The sequence below is a fragment of the Astatotilapia calliptera genome, chromosome 5 (assembly GCF_900246225.1).
Source record: "Astatotilapia calliptera chromosome 5, fAstCal1.2, whole genome shotgun sequence".
Taxonomy (NCBI): Eukaryota; Metazoa; Chordata; class Actinopteri; order Cichliformes; family Cichlidae; genus Astatotilapia; species Astatotilapia calliptera.
The window spans coordinates 33,402,757-33,428,435 of NC_039306.1; the positions used below are offsets into that span (position 1 = coordinate 33,402,757).

A 25,679-nucleotide genomic window follows, 5' to 3' on the forward strand; every position below is an offset into this window, starting at 1 on the left:
CTTAAATTGGCTTCTATTATCCTGCATGCCTCCACATGTTTGTGCCTGTGGCCTCAGGGGATAATTGTCTTTTATATTTTCTGGACACTTTTTATTTTTGCCTTTAAATAGCACTGACTGAAACAGAACACCTTTCCAGGGTAAAAGCCTCCGATGAGTCACTGCCGAGCACTGTCAGTCAAGCATTTTCAGATTACAGCTGGAAACCAAAACAGACTAAACAATATCTGGGATTTTCTTGTGTGAGCTTTTATAAGTTCTATTAACACACCAACTAGCCCGTACGTTAGTGTGTGATTTGCAAATGAGAAAAAGTACTGGTCTTTATCTTAAATGGTCTAGGCGTGATGATTCATTTAGAAATGTCCTTCTTTAAGTATCCGAGTATTCTTCGTTCCTGTTATGCATAAAAGGTATTTGCGTTCACGAGTCTCAATCCTCTCCTGCAATGTCAACAAAACTCATTTCTGTTGACTTTCACTTTAACAGTATACTTATTTACTGTCTTGTTGAGAGTTAGAGAATAGATTAAAATCACTGTTATGTCTGAAAGCCAAAGGTAGAGATGAGGTGATAGCCAAAATGCAGGATGCATTTGCATTGCTTTGCTAAGCGGCTGAAAAAGGTTTCAGTTAAAAGCGGCTCATAATGTTCTCGTTTGGTCACATTGCCAGATTGTGTGTGAAACATGAAATGCACTCTAGTACAGCCCAACCTTTAGTGGTAAACCATAAGCAAAAATATCTGTTATAAAAGTACCACAACTTGGCATTATGAGTTTCCTAATGACAGATGCTATGGCAGGCCTGTTATGTTAGATTGCATAATGGCAAATGTGTCTCTACACCAGTGACTCCTGAATATCTATGTAAGGATTAAATGTACTGAGAACATGACAACAGCTTCCATCCTGAATGGATCATATTGTAGTTTGAAGAGGTAAAAGGGGAAGGGCTTCTGTTGAGTCAATAAAATGTTCACAAACACAAAGTCGGCTCCATCAGAAGTCTTTTAACACAGCTTTATCTGTGTCTGTGTCGAGCAGCAAAGAGTACTGAGTACAACGTATGTTGAAATAATGTCTGTCTGACTGTGCTTGCATGGAAACGCACTGCTTTTGTCTTTGCTTTAATTGCTGCGTTTGTGTAAACAAAGGGCAACATTTATTGGGAAAAGCCTTGCTCAGCTTCCCAGAAACAAATTCACATTTGACTTCTAAAGGAAGGTATGTTTGTGAGATCAGTGGACAGAAGATCCAAAAGGAGTCAGGTTACTCGTCTTTAACAGGCAGCCCAGTGAGACCGATGCAGAAGAGAAACCCGCCATGACTCATTCTGGACGCGTTGTTGTCACAAAATACCCTGCAGATCACAATTTAACTGAAAAACGTGCAACAGATTCATATATGGAAATCTTTTGCTCTTTGTTGAGATTTCTTCTACCTGACATTTGATCCACTTTCATGACAGGCATCAAACACCCGGAATGCTTCGCAGTAAGCGGTTAAAAACACGTATTAACGCACTCACACGCACGCTCATGCGGTCACTGTATGCACACAGAAGGGTGGAGCCCTCCCTTAGTACTTTTTTCCCCTTACCGGCGGGGATCAGATCTTGACTTGATGCGTCGCTGTGAGGAATGTAAAGTGAGGGTTTTCAGGGAAATGCGCAGGGGCACACCAACCCGTAAATCGTCTTAGCCTCACACGTTTTTAGATCTCATCCAGTGCTAATTTCTCCAGTCTGCTTCCGTTTGATAATATCTTTTAATTTATGTGCACTTCACCGGCCATGCAGCGCGTACAGCCCTCACCGCGCGCAGCGCGTAAAAGCGAGTGGCTCCGGAGCGCCCTGGCACATCACCACTGCTCCGATCCTGGAGTGGAGAACGAAATCGTTGTTTTGGCCACTGGAATAGACCAATATCTGCAAGAAGTCTTCCACCACCTGGCCTTCCCCAGCCGGGACGATACTGTGTCGGCGAAAGATTTCACTGCGCTCTGTGCCGTTCTGGGACTGAACAGAGCTGAGGTAGGAAAGAAAACTGCGACCGTAAAGGAAACAGCGGGAGCTGGAGAACGAGAAGAGGAAGATGAAGAGTTTAGAGATATATGCTCTGGGCTTTCCAGCCAGCTCTCTTTCAAAGAATTTCACTCACGGCTCTGTGGGTATTTCCGTGTGCGCAGTGCGCGTAGAGGTACCGGGGAGTGTGCCTTGCGTCTGCCCGTTAGCGAGGATACAGAGCTGGTAGAGAAACAGATCCGGCTTCGGTGGCCACGAGTTAGGCGGAGAAAGTGTGTCAGTTTTGATCTGACAAAGGACCAGAATGGATCAGTCAACACATCTGTGAAAGATCGGACCTCAGAGCACCGTGAACCAGGTACTGGAGAAGGAGGTCTGTCTTATATGTGCATTTTAATAGCTCGATGATGGAAGCCAGAACATTTCAAATCCCTGTTTAGAATGTGCTCTGCTGTCTCACCTTTATTAAATTGTGCAGGATGACCTTATAATTATATACAACCAAACACTATAATATCACTACTTCATATACCAATTGTTAGTGCAGCATAATCCCAGGCTAATACAAAATGTATTATTACACTATCAAAGACTCTTATTTAGACTTGACATCTAGAAGAGCCCGGTAACAGCTGTCATGGCGGCGGGCAAACTGGGCTTTTGGGCACAAGCGTTTTAAAATTGTTATCTTTTTATATGTTTTACTAAAGAAAGTTTAATTTGCAGCTTCATTCAGGGTTTCCTCCACTGATCTTAATTGTCACCTTGCACACAAAAACTCTGTAACATTATTACAATGTTCATATTATAAATCAGGCTTTAGTTAGCGTAGGAGACATGGTTTATGTTCTGTAATCTGTTCTTAATCTGAGGTACTGGCTCCACAAGACAGAAGATGTCATCACTGTTGTAGATAAGAAGAAAGCATTTATCCATTGGGATGTTTTTTTCATTCTTCTCTTTATGTTTTTGATAAAGTTTTGGAACATTCAGCTTCTTTGTGTCTCAAACTGTTATAAAAATGAAATTATGAGAGAAGTTTAGATTAGATTAGATGAAACTTTATTAATCCCTCGGGTGGGTTTCTCCGGGAAATTCAGTAGTAGTTTAGTAGAACTGTCATCCACTTATCGGCATATAAAACATGACAAGCAGCTCAAACTAGATGCTGAGTATCTAAAAGGATGAAGAGAATCTGTCTTAATAGTTATCATGTTTATATCTTCATTTAAAATCTTCTACATATTTAGCGTTTTTGCCAGACAGGTATAGTGGAGTAAAAAGTAAAATCACTGAAATCTAATGAAAAGAAATATGCAGCAGAATAAATGGTAAATGGCCTGTATTTATATAACGCTTTTCTAGTCCCTAAGGACCCCAAAGCACTTTACATATCCAGCCATCCACACATTCACACACTGGTGATGGCAGCTACATTGTAGCCACAGCCACCCTGGGGCGCACTGACAGAGGCGAGGCTGCCGGACACTGGCGCCACCGGGCCCTCTGACCACCACCAGTAGGCAACAGGTGAAGTGTCTTGCCCAAGGACACAACAACCGAGACTGTCCAAGCCGGGCTCAAACCGGCAACCTTCCGATTGCAAGGCGAACTCCCAACTCTTGAGCCACGATCGCCCAAAATGAAATAAAATAAATAAAATAATAAAATAAAATAAAATGAAATAAAATGAAAATAAAATGAAATAAAATGAAATAAAATGAAATAAAATGAAAATACACGCATTTCACTTTTAAAGTTCACCTATAAAGGTTATTAATGTAAAACTATGGATATATTATTATGCACATGATCTGGTTTCACTTCACTTGTTCCTCTTTCTTCTTCTCCAGATGAGGTGGCAGCTCTAAGGGAGCTGGTGGAGGACCTCCGCTCAGCGCTGCAGGGGAGCGATGCCCGCTGCCTGGCCCTGGAGGTGGCGCTCCGACAGGAGAGGAGCAGCACCCTCCCTTCTGCATCCTGCTACAACCCTACGGTTTCAAAGCCTAAGACTTCCATCACATTTATCCAGGGAAAACTAGTTCCAACTCAAAGAATTAAAGGACAGTTAAGCAGTGCTGCAGGAGACTCAGCAAGGAGAGTGGCAAGGAAACGAGATATCAGAGACCCACTTCTAAGGGAGCTGAAGCTGATCCGCTCCTCACGTGATGGGCAGCTGGAGGAGGCCATCAGATTCAATAAGCATCTGGAGGAGGAGCTGCAGTGGGCGTACCAGGAGGTGCGCAAGTTGCAGGGGGTGGAGGCTGCACTGAGGAAGGAGAACACTCAGATCAGGTTGGAGTTACTATTCATCAGTGGAAGGTTTTTAAAAGCTTGCTGGATGATATTTGAGTGGATGTAGGAGACTAGTGAGATGATCTTTGGTGATCTCCATCAGGAAGCGGGCAGAGGAGGCCAGGGAGGCTCTGAGCTCGGGGCTGCAGCAGGTTCGGCTGATCCAGGAGCAGGCCCGGTCTGTGCCCCAACTCCAGTCCAGGATCACCCAGCTTGAGACTGAGCTGCACAGATACAGGTACCATGTGTGGTCATGAGCAGGTGAAGGAATTCAGTACATGGGTGTGTTTGTGCATCTATTTACACATCATTTGCTTGTGTACTCTGCTGATTTGAAACTTGATGCCACAGGGTGCCCAGGTTAAGCTGCACACAAGTTTGTGTCTAGGAGACCTTACGCAACCCCTAGAAAATAACATTTAATAAGCAACTTAACTTAGTTATGCAAAACCTGAGCATAGCAATAAAATGGACAGTTCTGATTATTATGGTACATGCATCACTTAGTTATTGCTATGCTATTAAATTTGAAATGTAATTGGTAAAAACAAAACAAAAAAACATTTACCTTAAAAAGGCATTTAAGGTATGGCCTCTGCCTTTTACCACCCTCAGAACCAGCTGCACGTGTGTCCTCAGCCCTGGAAGTCAACAGAACCACCCCGAAGACACTTGCAGCAAAACAGGTGAGTAACTGAAAAAACACAGATCAGTATGAGAGTGTTAGTGTGGTCTTATTGAGGCTCCACTTAAACAGGCCTAGAGACTGCTCAGTAACTCTATGGACATCACTGGTCGCTATGGAAAAGTATGTATTCTGTAATTGTGGGAGGTTGTTTGCTGTCGCTATGTGAAACCGGTCACAAAGAAACCAAAACCTTATTCCTTTAACAGTTGCCACAGAAGAGAAATCGTCAGTATTCTGCAGTCTTGGGCCCTAAGCTGTCTTTGATGACTGAACTATGCAGTTGCTCTGTCTGCAGATGCTGAGTGTCTACAGAGGGCAGTGGAGGGAAGAGCTGCATCTGATGAAGAGGAGGAGGACAGTAGGATGAGAGAGGAAGAACAGCGCTGCCTGATGGAGGTGAAGAGGCACATTGGACGAATGCACGGCTTTAGCAAAGGGTTAGCTAACATCTTGTGTTCATACTTGGCATTTTCTCTAATGTTAATCTGACAAATTGATAGCAAAAACAAAATACAGCTGGCTTTCTCACATCTGTTCTACTGTTGAAGAATTCAAAAAACAGTTTTCACGACACAAAAATGATTGGTTTATGTTTAGGGTTAGGCAACCGAAGTCACCAAAGATGTGTACTTTTTACTTTGCACCAATAAGCTCAAACACATATCTTAACATTCACTCTCTACACAGACAACACTAATGGTAAATGGACTGGTTCACACAAGCACTTTTTCCTATGCAAGTGCTTTTTATCAAACATTCACACACATTCATGCTCTGATGGATGCATCGGAGAGCAGCTTGGGGGTAGTAACTTGCCAAAAGATAGTTAACATGCAGACTGGAGCAGATAGGGATTGAACCACAAACATTCCCATAAGTAGGTGAGCTGCTCCTCCACAGCCTGTTTCTTTGGCTGGATTAAACTTTGGATATCTCAGTGTGGTGTGCATTGGGTCCTTAAAAAACTGAGAAAACTGGAGAAGTAGAGGGCAAACGAAGAGGTGGGAAGCCTACAAACCTAGAGCAGATGAACAGTCTCTGAACATATTCTTGAGGAATAGGAAAAAATCCATCCATGTATGCATCTGGTCCTTCAGCTCATCCATCTGCTTTTTGCTGAAGCATCTCCAGTGGTCTAAGTGGTAGGGTGGGTTTCAAGAAGCCTTTCTTAAGGAAGAGAAAGAGGGAGAAAAGGCTAAAGTATGCCAGGTTACACAAGAACTGGACTGAAAATTATTGTAAACAACTTTTATTAAATGATGAATCAAAATTGAAAATTTGAAATTTTCAGTTTCAGCAGCACTTCTAAAGACAACAGGGGGCACTTCTGTCAGAAAGGACCAAACCAAGAGCGGCCGCAGGGAGGCTTTAAACAAGCGGTGAGGAAAAGATGCTCTTGCTTTTTGTCAGTTTGACATATAAAGTGTCAGAAATGTATTAACAAAAGATTGTCTTTTCCACCGTTTTTTCTTATAAATCATAATTTTTGACATTTGCGTTTCTAGATTTTTTGTTGTTGTTGCTATAAATACACTTTAATGTTGGAGAATATCTTCTTATCAATATAAGTCTTGAATGTCCTGACACATCCTTTTCAGCTGGCTCATACTCATCTAGCTCCTTGAGCCTGGATGTCTCTTCCTCTTAAAAGGGACTTTTTAATTCTCACTGTCGCCAAGTGCTGCTCATAGAGGATCCTCTGACTTTGAGGTCTTTAGCTTATAAAAAAATGCACCTGGAAGCACTGAGCTTTTTTTGTTTTTAAACCCACCCAGTTTGAACAGGATTGTAATGGGCGCATGCATTTCGTGTTCACTAGAGTCCTGAGGAAGAGGAGGAGAGGACACAAGAGGAAAATGCGAAAACACGTCTGTCTTTGTTGGAGGGCAAACTCACTGATTCGCTCGCGTTGCTGCTGCAGCTACGTAACAAGGTATTCGTGCATTGTTACACCTCATCAGCGCCATCTAGTGGTTCCTCCATTTCATTTTCTGTTGCTTACATTTTATATGTGTATTTGTGATGCGTTAAAAAGCCTCTGCTGACAGAGGTGCTGCTCATAAAAATGTATATAATAGTTTATATATAAATATTATATTCACTGTGTAATTAAGTTCATTTGAAGTAGGATTTTGGACCTCATATATAACATTACTACGCTTCCACCCCAACAAAACGAGCCTGTCATTAACTCGTGTTTATTCTGTTTAAAATTACACACAAAAAAATCAGGAATCTGTGATTACTTAACATTTAAGTGATTCAGACCAGGGTGTAATCAATGTGCCAGTATACTGTGCTAAGCACTGGTATGACATCATGCTGTTTTGGCTTAGCAGTAGTCTTACAATGAGTGAAAACGTTTGTTTTTTCTTCTAGAACATGTCCAGCAGGGGGCTGGGGAAGATGGTGATGGATACTTTGGATGTGTGCAGCAGGGGTGGAGCTGGTGCGTCTGCTCTGAGCTATCCAGTTTTATCCAAATGCTCTTATTTCTTCATTTTTGTTACTTTTTCAATAGCTTTTATTCCCCTTTCTCCGGGACCGTCCCAGATCCTGCAGGTCGCTGATTCTCTCTCCGTCCACTGATCCACAACTGCTCAAAGATGGAGGAGAAAGGATGACGGAGGAGGAGGAGAGACAGAGAGAAACTCCTGCTTCTACCCTCAGGATATCAAACTAGCAGTGTCAACCCACTTCTCATCTCCTGCTGAGTGAGCTGTAACACATGTGCTGTATTGCATGATTAGCTTGTTTGCACCATGTAATTTTTAAAGTATTTAATAATGAAATAATTTATGTAATTTAGTCTGCTAGTGTTTTATTCCGCATCTGTTTAGGTTGAATGATTATTTGTTTTTACTGGACTTTTCTTCCATTTCTGTGAAGACAGAAATTCCAAGGCCATCTGATCTGAAACACACTCAAGCTGAAAAGAAAAGCACATCCAAGAGACTCTTCAAAGAGACCAGTTCATCCAGCTTTCATTTACTAGTATAGCAAACGTCTACTAGACACGTTTGGTGGAATATATTGTACTTCAGTGATTCTTGTGTAATTATTGTCTCATTAAGTTGTGTTAAAATATATCCAAATACCTTTATTTTTTGAAAAGCTAATGTTTTCCAGGTTTCATTCTAACCAGATAACACTGAAAACCCCCATTAAACTGCACTGCTATCCTTGTGTCTCTTCTAATGTATCCGCTTTGAGTCTAAGCTTTATTTGGATGATTTGAGGATAGTCGGAGAATATCAGGTCATATCTCAGGTTGTGTCAGCACACACGAGGTGTTATTCAAAGAACATCCCTCTATTTGGCAGCCTTCATTCACCGTTTACGTCTGATCAGCCTCCTCATATGTGCTGCTAGGAAGTACCATCATCACGTGATGCCGTGTGTCATTGTTCAGATGTTTTAGGTAGCAGCTGGACAGAAATAATGCTTGAAGTTATGGCTAAAGAGTTTATGCACCAACAGACTTCCAGATGTTTTAAATGCTGCTTGCCAAACTACCAGAGAGCTGTCAGGCAGCCTCTTACCTCAAGGTAAAGCTCAAAGCAATGTAGTGCAGCTGAGATGGCATGTTCTCCGGACACTGCAGAGAACTTCTAAATGTCTGTTAGAGTCATCTTAACTCTCTGTGGTCGCTTCCCTACTTGCTTAGTTACGTTTCAGGCAAAGCGCGAGTACTGTTGGTTTAAACACAATTACTGTTCACAATTATTGATGAACTGTGCTTCCTGGTACGCTGAAAGCTTTAGAAACATTTGAGAGCCTGATCTGATGTGTGATTTGTCACAGTTTTATGGATAGCACCTGCAGACATCATTGGTCTTTATGGCTTAGGTTTTGTAAATTCTTCTTCTTCTATATAAAAGAGCTTCATTCTACACTGTCCAATCAGTCCAGTTCTAATAACAGATCAAGAGTAAATATAGCACCACAATTTACTGCAGCAAAGAGTCTAAATGTTTTTGTTAAGGAGAACTGTGTAACATTATCATTGTAGGCAGTGTAGTTTGGATTAATGTGGAAAAATGTCAGTTTTAGCCGTTTCAAAACAAATGTCTGCAAAAATTGGAGAGATGTAGGAGGTCTGAATACCTCCTGAAGCAAGTATAAAATAAATGCATGTTCCTTGATGGCTAATTAACTGTACTAAATGATATGCTGCTATATTAATAACTGCTAAAAATATAAAGATACACATCAGTGTGTAAAATAAAATTATGCAATTTAAATAGATTTTTGGCCAAGTTTAGCAACCATTATATTGACAATGAATTGGGCAAAAACGCGCGCACACACACACACACACACACACACACACACACACACACACACACACACACACACACACACACACACACACACACACACACACACAGGGATGGTATGAAATAATATAGTTTATTTATTTCCAGCAATTTACAAAGACCTGCAGGAAGAAAGCCTTCCTCCTGCCTCACAGAGGGAGGCTTTTACAAAAGGAACACACAGAGAACACAAAGACCTCAGACCCAGTAAGACTGTCCATGTGTTTAAAATAATTTTGACATTAAGAGTCAAAAGCTGATATTTAAAGTCAGCGATGGCAGTCTGGGGGTCAGCGTGGTTCCCTGTGAGTTCAGGGGTTCAACAATTCGAAGCACTGAGGTTAACAAGGCAGCAGGTGGGTGGGGGGTTTTAAAGGCTGGATATGTAAGATAGAGGGAAGGATACATCTGGATTCATAAGAAGACAAAGAACCAGAGAACTCTGTGTTTTCTTTAGGTGTGTTGGACTCTTTATTTCTAATCCCAGACTTCCCAGATGCCGTGTAAAGCAACTTGCTGGGGGGTCTACCAGCTTCCGAACTGAACAAGAACTGATCTCCACTGCAGCGTCATATAAAATCATTATTACATTACACATAATCAACATATTGTACAGTTGTTTTTTTGTTTTTCAAAATCAGAGCTAAATAAACAGACACTACTCTGTGGTGAACCTAGTTCCTGATTAGTTATTCTGAATAGAGCTTGGCTCTGATAGGTTAAGGCCATTCTATGTCTCATAAGTATGCTTTCCCTGCGCGAGATAGGGCGCGTGAGCGTGTGTGTGAGGTGTGTAAGGACAGATATTAGGCACTGTGCTAGTCATTAGCCTCACTGCAATTCTATCGCAGAGAGTGCAAAAAAGCTCTACTGGCCTTCAGCAAAGAATAGAACGAAGACATGGTGACCGTGATACTGAGCCAAAATTAAAAATAAACAACCTTATATATAGAATAAATATAGTATGTACAATTTGCTTTGTGTGTTTCTAAAAATAAATAAAGCATTACATGCCCCACTTTTGAAGTATTCACAACTTTCCATTGACGTCGAGGCAGAATGCTGGCACCTGGTCAGTAAGAGAGTGGAGGGTACAGACTGAGTGGAGGGGTGCAACTCTTACAAGTTAAATACTGTAGAAAAGCAGACAAAACCAATGATGTCACTCCAGCTGAGGATGTGAATCCAGAGGACACACACAGGAGATGTACAGTTAGGAGAATCCCTGCAGTGCCCTCTGGAGGCGGTTTTGCAGATTACAGTACAATGTTGCATTTGACCAGCTTGGAGACAGTGTTTACAGTGGTTGTTTGATCAAATTCATGACAAAAAACTATAATGATGAAGCGTTAAGAAGAAAGGAGGCAAAGAATTAAAGGAAAACAAAGAAAAAAAAAATCACAATTTTAACATAATTGACACTTTAAAAAACATCATGAGATCAAAGATTTTAAACAGATACAATAATCAAGTTTTGCACATTCACACCATGTTCCCTGCACATGCATTCTGCTGGCCCCCTTTGGAAACAGTTAAGTCAAGCATCACATGCAGGTTTCTCCTGGACTGACACCGGCACTCGATACAGTCTGTCAACATGGCTCACCACTTCCCGTTTCATTCTCCTCCTCACCTGCGAGCCCTTGAATACAGAGTTAGCTGATGGCAGATCAGTTGTGTGGATATGGGGCACACGCTAAAGTTATCTCATTATGTCAATGATGATTAAAATGTGGTTAAATAGTATTCAGTTACTCCTATGAAACACTTTCCTCCCTTATTATCAGACATCATTTCAAAAACAAAAGGGAAAATACACACTTTGGCATAACTGGGGAAAATTAACAACTAATAATGAATTCTGCCTCGGTGCTCAATCACACCAAGCAGTAGAATGGTAACATTAGTCTGTACTCGAGAAAAAAAAGGTGGAAGAGTTTGGCATTTTGCAAACCAATGCAGTCAAATCAAAAGAAACAGAGCTACTATGTTACAAAGGAGTTAGTCAGTGCAAATATACTGTTTACAAGACCGGAGAAACCTGCAGTCAGCTGAGGCTGAAGAAGTCGCCGTTGATCTGAAAACACTACGTCCAGATCAACAGAATCAACGTTCTGGGATTTGTTAAAAAGCAGTTTCCTATTGGCAATGTGATTTCATACCCAAATCCTATATTTGTAGGAAAGCTACAAGCTATACTTTCATAAAACAGCTATCTGCTTTGTGACTCTGTCCTATATACTAATAACTAATAGTAATAAACATAATTCCTGACAGTAAGTAAACAGGTTCTTGGAAAGGGGTAAAAGTTCCCAGAGATGGGGTTAAGGTTAGTGTACATACATGCAGCCTTATGACCTCACATGTCATCCACGGTCTCTTTCCATCATTTCCTGTCACTTTTACTGACATAGGAAGCTTTTGAGAGTCTGAAAGAATCTGAACTTTCTTTCTTTTAAACTAAGCTAACAATTGCTAACTGACAGCTTAGATGGCTTAGTGAACTTTTAGCATCATGACAATAAGTTAATTAATTAACTTATTGTAGTGTTAAACTCTTTTTTTTTTGTCTTGAATTACTCTTTTTTTTTTTCTCGGGGGGTATTAACCTAACTGTATGCATGTATTTCAATGGAAGGACAAAACCAGGTCTCCTGGTGAAATTTGCCCAAGAACAAGGAGCACAGGAAACTCCACAATGGCCGTATCAGTGTACAAAACCAGTTCTACTGTTACTATTCTATACTACAGAAATCTCCAAACCACATTTTTATTCAGCAATTTATAGTAGCAGAGGGTTATTGCTGGTTAGTGAGCTATGACTCTATCTGGGTCAAGGGTTAGAACTCAAATTTGCTGCACCTGATTATTGCAATTCTGCAGGAGATTTAACTGCTACATGTGGGACTTCATTGTGTAGTCTCACCAGGTTTTCAGGCAGACGAATTTAGAATTACAAAGAATTTGGAAAATTATGTTGACATTTGCATGAATCTGAATTGACTAAAATTCTTCCCCATATCCTCCTATGACCTGACGCAGTTCCTTGAGCTGTCTCTTAATTCACTACCCTAACGTGGCCTAATTGCTCTGTGGGAACCAAACATTTAGTACGGCCAAATATTCACACAAAATATCTGCCATCATTACCTTTCATCTGGTGCCAGACTGAACACGAGTCAGCATAACCTGGCGGCCTGGCTAAGACAACTTAACACACTTTCAGACTCTGTCCCAACTCTGCAGGCTTGTTCCAGTGCACTACAGCGTGTTGAGCCTCTTGTCACTTACTGAAAGCCTGGCTTGGGATACACAGCAACAACCGTTTTGTTTGTTCAGTAGAAAGTTGGCAGAAGCTTACATACAGGGGCACTGGTGCTGTTCTCACCTGGAACCGCTCAGGGTACAGTTCGACCTTTGCTGACTTCTTGGCACCACAAGTGGAGCTCAAGCTCAGAGGGAGTCGAGTTTTGATACACTCCTGACTGACAGTCACACAGCCATTACACACATATTTATTTTTTCTTAAGTGTATTTGCTTGTTTTTTCTGTGAATAAGGATGTTTTATGAGCACAGTTGGCCAACAATGGAAGCAGTGTAACCTGTGAGGACAGCACGGCTAAATAAACTAATTATGTGATTTCCAACACATCATGTTAAAACTAAGAGACGAGTCCATTGTTATAGTGACTGTCTGAAGTGCTGGACTCCCCTCAGGTCTGGTAGTCCTTATTTTAAATGCCAGAAATGGGCGTGAGCAGCTACGGAAAACAAAGCCTCACATCTTCATTTTCATACCCTGACTCAAATGAAGCCATCCACCCATGGAAACAATGTTAAAAAGGGATTTAGCTAGTTGGTGGTCCAGTCTCCTATAGTAAAACCCCCTAAAAGAGCTCCCTACTAGGAGGACAGTCCTATAGGTTCTAGTAAATCAGATTTTCCATTAGATCTCATATAATTATCATTCTATATACGTGAAGTAGCACTTGGTGATTATGCATTCTAGGCTTGTTTGGATGTTTTTTCTTTTTGCTGTCTTTTTTCTGTCAAGGTTTCAAGTGTTAAATGTTTTTAAAAACAAGACGGCGAATGTTCCCATTGAAAATAATGAGGACTGGCCGTGCACATAGAACAAATATCCATTCATATATCAGCTATCAAATGCATCTTTTTGAACAATAACAATCATTGTCAATGGTATGATAACAAAAGTGGCAGGACTCATTAAGTAAAATAACGGTGGAGTAATGAAGCCATCACTGGTGGGGTTTTGTTGCGTGGTTGAGGTGAAGACATTCCATTTTCTCTAAGGTGGATTTGTGGGCTGCTGCTGAGCAACAGTGTCCTGATATCCTGAAGATGAAATGCTACGTGCACTATATGCACCGTCAGTCAGAGCCTGACAGGAGTTTAGCCCTTTCGTTGTAGATGTCCAGTTTCAGTGTTCAGACAATGCAAGTGATGTTCGTCACTGCTCGAGCGTGCAAGGATACAGTAAGGATTTAAGTTGTTTTTATGTGTGTGTGTGTGTGTGTGTGTGTGTGTGTGTGTGTGTGTATCTGTGCATGCATTCAGTTGCCCACGTTAGTGTCTCTGTCCCCGATGAACCAGCGCAAGTGGAAGCACAGGGCTAGGAAGCCAGTCCCCAGCAGGTCACCCAGGGCGGTCAGGTACGGGATGGAAAAGTTGTCAGGGTCCATGCCCCGACCCCACATCCAGTGGACCATCCAGTCTGCCAGGTAGAGGAGGATCATGACCTGAAGAAAGCATAGCCAGATTTAGTGAACAATGATTTTTACATAATATTTGTATGTCATAACCAAGACGCAAGTATCAATATTTCGGAATTCCTCAACGACACCCTTACAATGTTGTAAAATGATGTACAAACATATCTGTACCTGCAGTAGTGCAGCAAACAGGTAGAAGGTAATGAAGATGGGTGTGAGGGTGGTGTGTCCCCCCCTCAGGGAGTTGATGGTGTAGAGGAAGACGAGGTGCCCTGGGGCAACCAGCAGGAAAAGTACACGGGCTGAACGGGAGTTCACAGCTGGAATGGAGAGAGACGAACATGAGTTACATACGAGGCGACAGCATGATGGAAAACGCTGGACAACACTGGAAAAGACTCTCCTGTGAAGCAGGAACAGGACATGCCAACAAGGCTGTGTCATTAAGGTTATTTTTGTACTTGTTTTCTTTGAAATTCTTTAAAATAGTTTTGTTTTTCATAGTTGGTTTGTCTTTTAATGGTTCTTTGACACACTGTTGTGGTTGTTTTGTCTCTGTTGTTGTTTTCTGTCTCTGTTGTCAATTTGTGACTTCGTGGTTGTTTTCCCTTTGTTGAGGCTTTGCCGTTTTCTTTGTTTGTTAAATGTTTGTAGTTATTTTGTCTCGCTGTTCGTGCTTTTTCACTTTGTCTGTTGTTGCTTTGTGGGTTTTTTCGACCTTTCCTCTGTTTTGCCTCTTTGTTGTCATTATTTTGACTTTAAGTTACTTAAAATTTTTTGGTGGTCATTTTATGTCTGCAGTATTTTTAAACTCATTGTTGTTTAATTGCAGTCATGATGCACCTCATTATAATTATTTAATGGATTTCCTGATATCAAATAGTAACATCAAACTGGGCCCTGCACGAGCTGGCTTGAAGGATAAACTATGAAGAAGTCCAACACAGTTAGGATTTCTTTGTATTTGCTGGCTTGATAAAACCTCGAGCCCAAGTTGTAGATGACGGGTATCACAACAGTGGTAATCAGCTGTCTCTGTTAAGCCGGGTTTTCTGCTTCAAGCTCCGTGTGTGTCCATATGAAAACATGCATTTTACAGGTTTTACTCTTGTTTTGCACAAATATCCCCATGAGTGCCACCTACATGAGTAAGATCTAGTAAAATCTATGAAGTCATTGCTGCAGATAAATGTTAAACTGATGATTAACAATTGTTTTATGGCTGACTGCACTGTCTGTGCTGCTGGTTATTTCTGAGCGGATAGACCTGTGAAACTTTAAACTGGACTCATTTAAAGATTAAAGATTACTTTAGTGTGTGAGCAGATGAAAGTGAAATAACGTTATTGATTGATTGATTCCTGGTGTGTGTTTTCTATTTTAGTAGCTGCAATTCCAGCGGTGTAAATAAGACTTAACCGCACATTAGAATAAAATCTAAAATCATTTTATATATTTTCTCTATAACCAAATGAATACATGCACATTCCTGTGACAATGCAACACACGGTTTGCACTTCATTCAGTGATTTTTACTAAGGTAGGGCTTAACAACTTCTACACTTCCCCAACAAAGAATCAGTATTGCTTTTAAAATACGCTGCAAATAAAAGAATCAGTAAAATCGCAGCACCTCCACCTGACTTTAAACTAAACTCTGCGTATAGCCTGCTCCCGCCCAGGTTACATTGTCAGCATAATGTAAAAAAGAGTGGCTCTTATCACACAGAAAACACTTTAAGCTCAATATAGCCAGTAGTCTCACTTGTAATACACCCTCCGTATGGAAAAAACTGTTTGTATGAGATAAAGAGTGGGCGGGGACAGTGGAACATTTATTCCACTGCTGCCTGATAACTTACTGGAACCAAAGAAGGAAGTGCAGGGTGTGGGACACTTCCTGGGGGCTGGGTTGGGATCCCCCATGGGTATACCATTCATGTGTAGATAGGTGGAGATTCGACTTGCCTGAACTGCTACCAGGTTACCTCCCACACCTGGCACATGAAAACATGACAAATCAACCTCAGTACTAACAAAAACATTTCTCCAGTCGAGTATTGTGGAGCTGGCCTTTAGCCGTGCAAGAGCACGGCGCCATGCCAGCTCCATCGGTTAGTATTACCGCAGTGCACATATGCTTCCTCTGGCAGGCATTAGTCAGTGTGTCACTGTTACATGACACAGATGGGTGAGCACAGCAACAGCTCTAAATACACAATTTAATTGGTTCCAACAGATTTCTCTGCATTTGTTGTTTTACTAGTTGGCATATTGAGGGTTGTTATTTCCACCTCTTTTGTACACTTTTGTTCTCTGACTGCTCACCATTGATGACTGGAGTGAAGACAGCCATGCCAGCAAAGTTTGGGTTGGTGACAGTTTTGTCGAGGATCAGACCACCGACACTGAAAGACACACACAAGCAAAAAAGTGAACAAAAAGTGAACATACTGCTATTTACCATACAAAAACATGGGTAAGAGAGAGAACTACAATCAGACATTTAAAACACTTAAGGACCCATCTGTAATCTCGTATACATTATAATCCGTTATCCCGTGGAACACATTGGAGGAATCTTGAGGAAACCCTCGTTGTGATTTAGCACTGTATAAATAAAACTGACTGTAAATGTACTCAAAAACATATTTAAAGTTTTATTTATTAATTTAATATATTCTGATGGATTCAGCCCTGAGCCTGAAAAGAAAACCTAAGCACCCTAACTAGAGGCTTCCTCATGGCCAGCAGGGGGAGACTCCTGCGTGTGCAAAAAGATGCCTCATTGGGTTTTCTCCTGTTCTGAGGATCGGGGTCTAGGATGGTGTGGAGCCTAGGTTGTTGGTAGGCTCTGTGACATCATCAGTGAATACAGCAATAGTAACTGAGAAAAACAAAGGCAGCACTGTGAGTTAAAAATCCACATAAGCAAGCACATCCTACCTGCTGATGGCCATGGCGATGATGACTGGCTCCCAGCCGCAGTAAAGGACCTCTCTGGTGGATGGGATCTTCCTGGCTATCAGCACCCATAGTGGGCACATCGCCACAAAAACTGCACACACTAGAGGGTTGGCATAATCATTGTACTCTGAATGGGGGGAAAAAAAGATATTGATGCTTTAGCAGGAACATCTTTGTCATATTTTGACATAACAAATTTTTCATTTTTTCATTTTCTGAGAATTCTATAAAAAAACCACCTTGGACGTGACTGAAACGCAACATAAATCACACACTGGCAAATTTTGACTGTTTTCATTTGGATTGCCGTTAAATCATGGCCTTTCCTGCAGAAGGCAGTACTGCAGCTTGACTAACAAATGCAGGAGATTACAAAGCACCACAAACAGCACATTAAGTACACGGGCTGGTTACAACACCCAGACACCAGCCGTGTTTGTGAGTGTCTAAGCCAAAATATCCCAAATAAGCTCAACAAGCAGCAGTGAGTAAGACTATAAAGTCTGTAGATTCTCTGACAGACTAAAGAGCTACAGGATTACTCCACACTCTGCGTGTCAGTGTTTGTCACTGTCTGTGGTGTGCAAATGATGGAACAGCAGGGAGCTCGATGGAGCTGGGTGTGCTGCCGGTGAAGATGCTATCACAGCGCTAACAATACAGCCACACAGCTGTGGAGTTTCTTGCCCCGGAACACAGCGAGAGTAGGTGTGGGCGGCTTTCATCCTTATTTACCAAAAGCAGAGCAACATTTCATACATTCTACTCATGCCGCTCCCTTTTCTTTAATAACTTCAAAGGTAAAGAAGACTCTGGAAGCTGTTTGATGGATCTACCAACTATCAAAATAATGTTGAAATGATTCTGTCGGAATTTGGGAGTTACCTTCAGTTGCGAATCAGAGGCTCAGTTTAAGACATGCGAGAATTTGAGACGGCAAGTATCCACTATTCAAACCACCTAATTGAGCACATCCAGGTAAAATAATGGATCGCACACCTGTTTTCAAATGGAAAAAGCAAAAAGATCTGTGGGTATGCTCGTCATTTCCGTTACCTAGCTCTTTGTAGAGTCCTGTTGAGATGCCTGCCAGCAGGGACAGGGTGATCAGATCTCCTAGGCTAGCAGCGATTGGCGTGGCCACATTGTCAGGGTTGATGCCGACTTTTCTGGATGCAACAATCACGCCGATCATGATGAGACCTGTGAGATTTTAGATCAGAGGCATCACAACACAGAAGGCAACAATGCTCTTAACTGTCCAACAGTACTCACTTAAAAAAACAAAAAGAGTTATTTTGATGCTTGATTGCTCAATTGGGATTCTTTTATTTCCCTTAAAGGAACTGACTTTGGCAAATACAAAGCCTGGTTACAAACAGCATGTGGGAGTAAGAGCCAGCACAATGTTTCCGCATATCTAAAATGTTTAAGGTTCTTTCCTACAGCAACCACAGACAGCTCATGTTGGTTTATAGCAAAAACAAAACAGCAACAAAAAATGGTTTTGTCTGAAAAACAGTTTCGAAAACAGCTTCACTCAAACGTAGTTGTTGAGCTGATGAAAGCCAGTAAAAACATGACGACTGCACCTATAAAGCAATCTGATGTTGTCAGCGTGGTTCCAGGAATGTGTGATCAGTCCACCACTGTGGTTCAGACTGAAAGTTCTCAACAACAACTGACATCCGCTGTCCCCAGAGTAAGAAACCTACCGAAACCTACCACCCAACTTTTCAGCTGGTGCTACTTTAAAGTTTGTGGGTTTTACTGAAATGCTCTTATATTTGCTAGATGGAGATTTGCGGTGCACACAGAATGAACCCTGGTGACCTATGAGGTTGGACATATTAAAGGTTTTTGTTCAGATATAACAAATATGGATACGACTTCCATGTACCTGGGTATAGATACCTCAGGATGAACTGTCATGTTTGTCACTTAAATGTTGATCTCACCAAAATTTTCAAATGTTTTCCATTTCACACTTTGTGTTTAGTACTAATCTGCATATAGCATGCTAACACACTGAGCCATGATAGCATGTTGGGACTATTATAGCAGCTACATCCAAATATTACACATTTAATCCTACATACTACAAAGGCCAGCAAAACATTGACCAGTTCAATCTATTAGAATTATCCAGATAACTAATACTTTAGTTTTATTTTAGTTTAAGGCATTTCATTGATTAGAGATAAGAGATTCTTATTTCTTCTGTGGATGCTTATTTATACACAATTTATTTGCAAAGCATGTTTTCATTGCACTTTACTAATGCATGTACCATATTATACACCTTAGCCAAAGGCAATATTTTTTGTGAACTTTTGGCACATCATATTAAAGAAAATAACATAAAAAAGTACCATAAACTACTACTAAAGGGGCTAACACTAAAGACATCTTATCTAACTGATAGCAAAATGAGGTTAACTTATTTATCAACTCCTTTTTGTGTAGATAACTATGGTATATGGACTGATTCTCATATAGTGCTTTTCTACTCTCCCGGAGTACTCAAAGCGCTGTATACAACATGCCACATTCACACCAGCATTGTCTTCTAAGTTTCTTAGTGCTTCCTAACTACCATTCATACTCCGATGAACACATCGGAGAGCAATTTGGGGTTAGCATCTTGCCCAAAGATACTTGGCATGCAGACTGGAGGAGCCACAGATCGAACCGCCAACCTTCTGATCAGTAGATGACAAGCTGAGCTACTGTATAGCCACCCTATAGAGTGGTTCACACGTTTGCCTATCAAATAAAGAGCTGAGGTTCAAGAAGGAGGCACATGTGCCTTACGGTGGTGCCACGAAGGGCATCAGGTACTAAAGAAATCTGTCAAATCAAACTCGTGGAGCTACCTGCTGTGGTGACCACTTATGAACAAAGAGGCCGCTAAATGTAGCTTCTTCTTCTTCTAGTTGTAACTATCAAGAGCTTAAACAGCACTTGAGTGAAAAAGACTTGCTAATGATGGCAAATTAGCACTGAGAGTTACATAAAATCCCGACGTGACTGATGAGTAGCACTGTGAACACCCCTCACTTCCCAACTGGTGACCATACCTAGCAGCAGAGAAGCGATGAAGGCGGTGGCCACACTAGAGGCACACAACAGCACTGCATGGCCCAGCTTGAAGTGTCCCTCTGGGATCCAGCCAAAGATCACAGCAGCTATGGAGGCCAGGAACCCCACTACTGTGGCTTGGACCTGGGTGAAAACACACATATACAGATTTACCATAAGATAGTTCTTGTTGCTATGACTCACAGCTAACATGTAAACTCCTGATGAATGATATTATTATGGCCCATATAAGCATATTTCAGTCAGTCCATATACAATTTTTGACCTCATCTTCTTGATACATACAGTAACATTACAGGCTGCTTCTCAAAGTCAAGGAGGGATTCTTATCATCATCACCATCATCAAATACTGTTGAAGGGCTGGTCCATTATCTACCATCTTTCTAATTCAACCAAGGACTGCGTGGGAAGGAAGGTGTGTATTATTACTATTCTTACAGAACAATAAGTACAGTTATCAAAAAAAGAAAGTTTTCACAGACTACATAGTCCTGTGTAGTCTGTGAAAATCTAAGATCACTCTTCCATAGGAATTAAGAGAATAACTAGCAGCCAAATACTGCCAACAGAATGGACTTGATTAACTGACCATCAGCAAATGTGAAATGTACCTCCATATAAACAGAATCTCTGGCTGTTTGCTGGTTTGGGGCATTCACATGTATGTTAACACAAAGTTATAACCTTCCCAGGAGTGGACGTTCCTGCAAATTCATCCCAAGGTCAGACCGTGCAGGGCTCGAAGAAACAGCAAGAAGCTCTAGAAGGCCTCAGTTTGCATGTTAAATGTTACAGCTCGTGACGGTACAATTGAAAAAAGACTAAATAAGTATGGCTTGTCTGGGAAAGTTGCCAGGACAAAGCATCTTCTCTCTAAAAAGAAAATGGCAGCGTGGCTTAGAGTTGCAAACCTGCATCCAAACAAACCACACAACGCAATGTGCTTTGGACAGAGCAGACAAAAGCGGACATGTTTAGCAACAATACACATTGCTATATCTGGGAAATCTATCTGTCCGTCCACCAGATAAAACTTGGTCAAAAACCGGGTCTTGCAACAGGAAAATCATCCCAAGCAAGCCAACATATCTTCAAGAGAACGGCTGAAAAGAACCCAGTCAGAGCTCAACCTGACTGGATGCTGTGGTGGGACCTTAAGAGAAACGTGACAAAGACTGTAAGGAAGAATGGTTCGTGACAGACTGTTAAATTTACACAGAAAACAGTTACCTGAAGTTTTTGCTGCTAAAGGTGGTATCTTCACAATGCTAGTATTATTGTTAGCGTAGCATGCCTCCCTCTTGTCTAAATATGGTCACTTCTGGCTCCAAAAAAAAAAAAAAAAAAGATAGTGACTGCCATAAAGGTAAAGTGGAGGCTTGAGTGTGGAGTTCAGAAATCAATGAGTAATGTCACGGCGGCTATGGTGCACACTCGCTATCTGTTTCAGTGTGAGTTCTCAGAATCATATGAAGCAGTTTCCAGTGTAACCGCCTTCAGAGAGCACCACTGTGACCCAGTGTGAGTGCAAGATAACCCTAGATAGAAAGTTGTGACAGCATCGGCCAACACTGGCTTAGTGTTCCAGGAACAAGGACTCACCAGGTATTATATAACTATAAGCTCACATCACTGCAAACTACTAGGGTCGGGGTCTGTGTCAAGAGAGACCAAACAAAGACTTTAAGCAATAAAGAGATTTTCATGCCTTTGTTTGTGCACAATAAATAAAACACACTGCAAACTAATATAAAGAGCCGAGTACATGCAGCTTGGCTGCAGTGAGAGCAAGTAAATCAAGCACAAAATAGACCATACTCGACTGACATGTCTGTTCTGTCTCGATCCTTTTGAACGTGAGGTCAGCCCCTATCTCTTTTACAAATGTTACTGTGCTCTGTAGTGACTGGTCAGTGTGTTTACTGTGTGCAATAACTCGTGCAACAAGCTTTTCCAGACAGGCTGGTAACTGGCTTCCTGAAATGCGACATAAATGTGAAACACTGTACATTTGGGCTAACCCTCTCACGGCAGACGATGCAGATTGGCAACAAGTAAAAGCTAACAACCTGATTACCCCACATACATATTTTATGAGGTTTTTTTTACTCAGACGTACCACTGCAGGTATTCTTTTGTGCATTAGCAACAAAAACTTAATTTGAGCCTGAGAGGGTTAAAGGACAGACTGTATTATGGGGACCACAATTTACAAAACGATCATCTTGCTTTATACAGTAAGGCTTTAAATCAGTGATAGGGACCATAAACACATCAGAAAAGGGTTTACTGAGGTAGCAGAGCAAAGTACCTAGGAGCCTTTTTCCTCTGAACTCCCAAATAATTTGACTTTCAAACTTGACGGTGACAGTAATAAAATTTGGAATACTTGCTGAGAATGCAGATTTTGACTTGTTGATTAGGACGTTTTTGTTAATGGGAAAATTTTTTATTCACAAATGCAGATACTTTAAAGCTAAACCATGTATAAACAGATGGCTGAATGACTTTAAACTCTGAGCTAAATCGCTGAAACTTGTGAATAACAAGAAAGCTCATAAACTTGTTGTTTTATTTAACGAGTTTAATCTATGTTAAAAAAGAAACCTCGCTATTTTATAATCATGACTGCCCTTTTTTGTTCATGTTATTTTTTGCCTTTGGTTCAAATTCTTCAATGACTGTTCTTTCTTTTTGTGCTAACTCTTTTGGCTTTGTGTTTATTGGTTTTTGTTTGTTTGTTTTTTTTCTTACTATAATGCTCAACCGAGGATATTACATATTCAGATTAATGATGGTGCCTTGTATGTTATACTGTTGTTTGTAAATAAAGTTCTTAAAAATAAATAAATAATAATAATAAAAAAATAAATAAAATTTTTTTTGACCTTCAAGCAGAGAAATCTACCCCCTGGTGGCCATCAGAAACACTGCAAGCTTAACCTGTTAACATCTACCAGTCACCTGTGACCTGTTCTCATCTAGATGCTTATATAGATTTTTTTTTCCTGCATGGCATTAGTCAGTGGTAATCCTACAACTTAGTTTAGGTGCATGCAAAAGGGTTGATTTTAAAAGTTACAGCTAGTTTTGGTGCTTGTTTAGCATGTAGCTAAAATGCAAGCTAATCCTAGTCCTACCGCGAAGTGGTTCAGCAGGGACCTGATGAATGTTAAGCTGTTAAGGCAGTGCACTGACCTAATTTTAAACCCATCTTTTATATTCTGTTTCAAAATATTTTGATTTCAGTTTGAGATTTTTTAAAACTTTGCTGCTGCTTTGAGTATTACGACATGATTCCACTAGTACTATAATGCATTTCAGTGGTCTCGTTATGAGACTGGTCTGTTTAATGGATGTAAACATGGTTGAAGATGCTCCGTGACAGCAGTCTTCATTGTGTTTCCTGTACCTGGATGAGGGCCAAGTTCCCCATGATCATCTTCCACATGTCCTTGGCTGTGTCCATGTGCCCAATATTAGCCTGAAAAACACATAAGAACGAAAACGTTATCATGACCATGTGTAAGTAGCTGTGTGTGTTTGTGGGTGCGTGGGGGGATACAGAGTGTTCACAGTCTGTTGCCTCTTGGTCCCATCAGAACAATAGGGCGTCAGTTCTCTGGACAAAGACACTCTGATCTGATCCCCCACCCTGCGGCCGACTCCACTTATCTCATCTCTGCTCTTTCACATACACACCCTTAAAAACACACACACACGCACACACTGACGGTCTTGTGTATCAAGTGGCTACAGTGGGCTACTGTGAACCCAGATCAATGATCCTAATGCCCATCCACAGTGAGAGGACACAAACAGACAATCTCCTCTTCCTCTTTGTCCTCGCTCGTTTGCATATGCAGAAGGAAGGGAGAGAGCTGGATACATGAAAATCGCCCGTGAGGATATCACTTCATCCTTGGTTCTTCATTGAAAAGTGTATGAACTGCATGATCCCACTGCATGACTCAAGACAGCTTCCAGAGCTTTAAATATTTTGTGTTACCTAATCTGTGAATTTAGTGTAATGCCACGTGAGATACGGCTTTCACCTTTAATTTTGTCTCTAACGTTTATCCTCTGCTAGAGTGTTTGTTAATCACTCGTTAAAGTGATTTTCCCTGAACTTGTACTAACGTTTCTACATGAATATAGTTAAATGATTGGTGAAGATCCACAGCCGAACCCATAGAGATGCTTTCACCAGTAGGCGTGTGTGTGGTTGGTATTGTGGTGGTTTGATTCAGACAACATAGCTTCACAAAGCGCCTGTGTATGCTCTTCTAACTGACTGATTAACTTTTAGGGTTGTTAGTAGGGGTGGGGGAAAAAAATCGATACTGTGTAGTATCGTGATATTTTGTTTGCTAATAATGTATCGATACAGGGACAGCAGAAATCGATATTTTGTTACAAAAGTTTTTGTGGACTGGAACTCTGACTTCAGAGCATGTTGATCCTTTTTCTGAGCAAGAATCCTGACATTCCTTCACTGTCCAAATGTGTTTAACTTTTTTTTTTGGCAGCAATAAACATGACAGTTTACTTATTTTAATTTAAGACATGTTTTATTTTAATTAAGTTTAAAACTTTTTTATTTAATGTAAAATTATATTTTGTTTTATTTTACTTTCAAATTCTTCAGTTGCTGAAGGGGCTGCATAGTTTTCATAAATTGCATAGTTCAGAATAACTATAATTGTACCAGATGGTTGCATTCAGTTAAGTTGGACTAGACTGTAATACAAACCGTTCAGTTTGTCAACAATCAAACTGAAATGAGAGAAAGACTGAGTGTGAGACTTTGATATTAGATAAAATGAATATTGATAAAGTTTACCTTTATGTACAGAATTTGAATATAGCAAAATATTTTAAAAAATTGCAATAATATCGTATCGTGGGATGTATGGTGACTCCCACCTCTAGTTGTTAGAGTTGTCAGGTATTTCCTTTATAAGTGCAATCTGTTCTACTTTCTTTGTGTCCCGAGTGCGAACTTGTGAGAACAAATCAGAGCTCGGAGATTTAAATAGACGCTAGCTGTAATAAATCTAAAAAAAGAACATTTTCGAAGAGCTACTCAAAATGTTTTTTAACAGAAAATAGCATTGTCCAGTGGCTGGTGGTGTTATTCTGGTGTTGCAGACAACAAAGCACTGTTTTATCAAAAGCATTTGCGCGATTGGTGTCTGTCTTTGGCTAATGATCCACAAAACACCTCACAACTTTTGGTTGAGATCAGGCAACTAAAAGTTCCAAACACCGGAACAACTCTCGTGTTTGTGGCTGCTAGATTATTTGACCTAACAAAACACAGACTGGAATTCACCCGCTCTGCCTATCAAAGGCAAACCCACATACCAAAGTATTTAAATGAAAAAACAAAACAAAACAGCATTGAGAAACAGCAGGATGGTCTCTATGCCTCAGTGCGTACGTGTGAAGCATTACTCATCCTCTTACATTTCACGTAGTCTAGCAGCATCCAGTTAATCTGGCACTAAAACAAGTAGTCTTACATGACAATCAAGTGTGCAGCAAT

The 25,679-nt window shown here is 40.8% G+C and overlaps 2 protein-coding genes and 1 long non-coding RNA gene across 6 annotated transcripts in view; 1 reads left to right on the forward strand and 2 right to left on the reverse strand.

The window, feature by feature from the left end:
• Positions 1–1,601: 1,601 nt before the first annotated feature.
• Positions 1,602–8,209, forward strand: LOC113022993 (EF-hand and coiled-coil domain-containing protein 1). 2 transcript variants are annotated; one of them, XM_026169010.1, is made up of 9 exons: positions 1,602–2,382; positions 3,878–4,319; positions 4,423–4,557; positions 4,935–5,005; positions 5,303–5,444; positions 6,299–6,386; positions 6,827–6,940; positions 7,387–7,456; positions 7,561–8,209. In XM_026169010.1, exons 1-9 carry the CDS (start codon positions 1,776–1,778, stop codon positions 7,575–7,577), a joined length of 1,686 nt encoding a protein of 561 aa, XP_026024795.1. In that variant the 5' UTR covers positions 1,602–1,775; the 3' UTR covers positions 7,578–8,209. The 2 variants fall into 2 exon arrangements, with proteins under 2 accessions (XP_026024795.1, XP_026024793.1); XM_026169008.1 differs by having other exon boundaries at positions 7,387–8,209.
• LOC113022994 (uncharacterized) lies at positions 4,481–6,203 on the reverse strand. The gene is made up of 3 exons (XR_003272480.1): positions 6,026–6,203; positions 4,888–5,013; positions 4,481–4,543 (listed from the first exon to the last, which is right to left on the reverse strand). It is a non-coding gene; the product is annotated as an uncharacterized LOC113022994 (long non-coding RNA).
• Positions 8,210–9,401: 1,192 nt separating the features above from the next.
• The window catches only part of slc41a1 (solute carrier family 41 member 1), a 30,023-nt gene continuing 13,745 nt past the window's right edge, over positions 9,402–25,679 (reverse strand). For all 3 annotated transcript variants that reach the window (XM_026169011.1, XM_026169013.1, XM_026169012.1), the window contains exons 4-11: positions 23,544–23,615; positions 20,108–20,252; positions 18,084–18,230; positions 17,007–17,154; positions 16,389–16,468; positions 15,923–16,057; positions 14,232–14,380; positions 9,402–14,087 (exon numbers count right to left, since the gene is read on the reverse strand). In XM_026169011.1, coding sequence (XP_026024796.1) covers positions 13,902–14,087; positions 14,232–14,380; positions 15,923–16,057; positions 16,389–16,468; positions 17,007–17,154; positions 18,084–18,230; positions 20,108–20,252; positions 23,544–23,615 — 1,062 coding nt within the window. In that variant the 3' untranslated portion in view covers positions 9,402–13,901. The remainder of the gene's footprint in view (positions 14,088–14,231; positions 14,381–15,922; positions 16,058–16,388; positions 16,469–17,006; positions 17,155–18,083; positions 18,231–20,107; positions 20,253–23,543; positions 23,616–25,679) is intronic.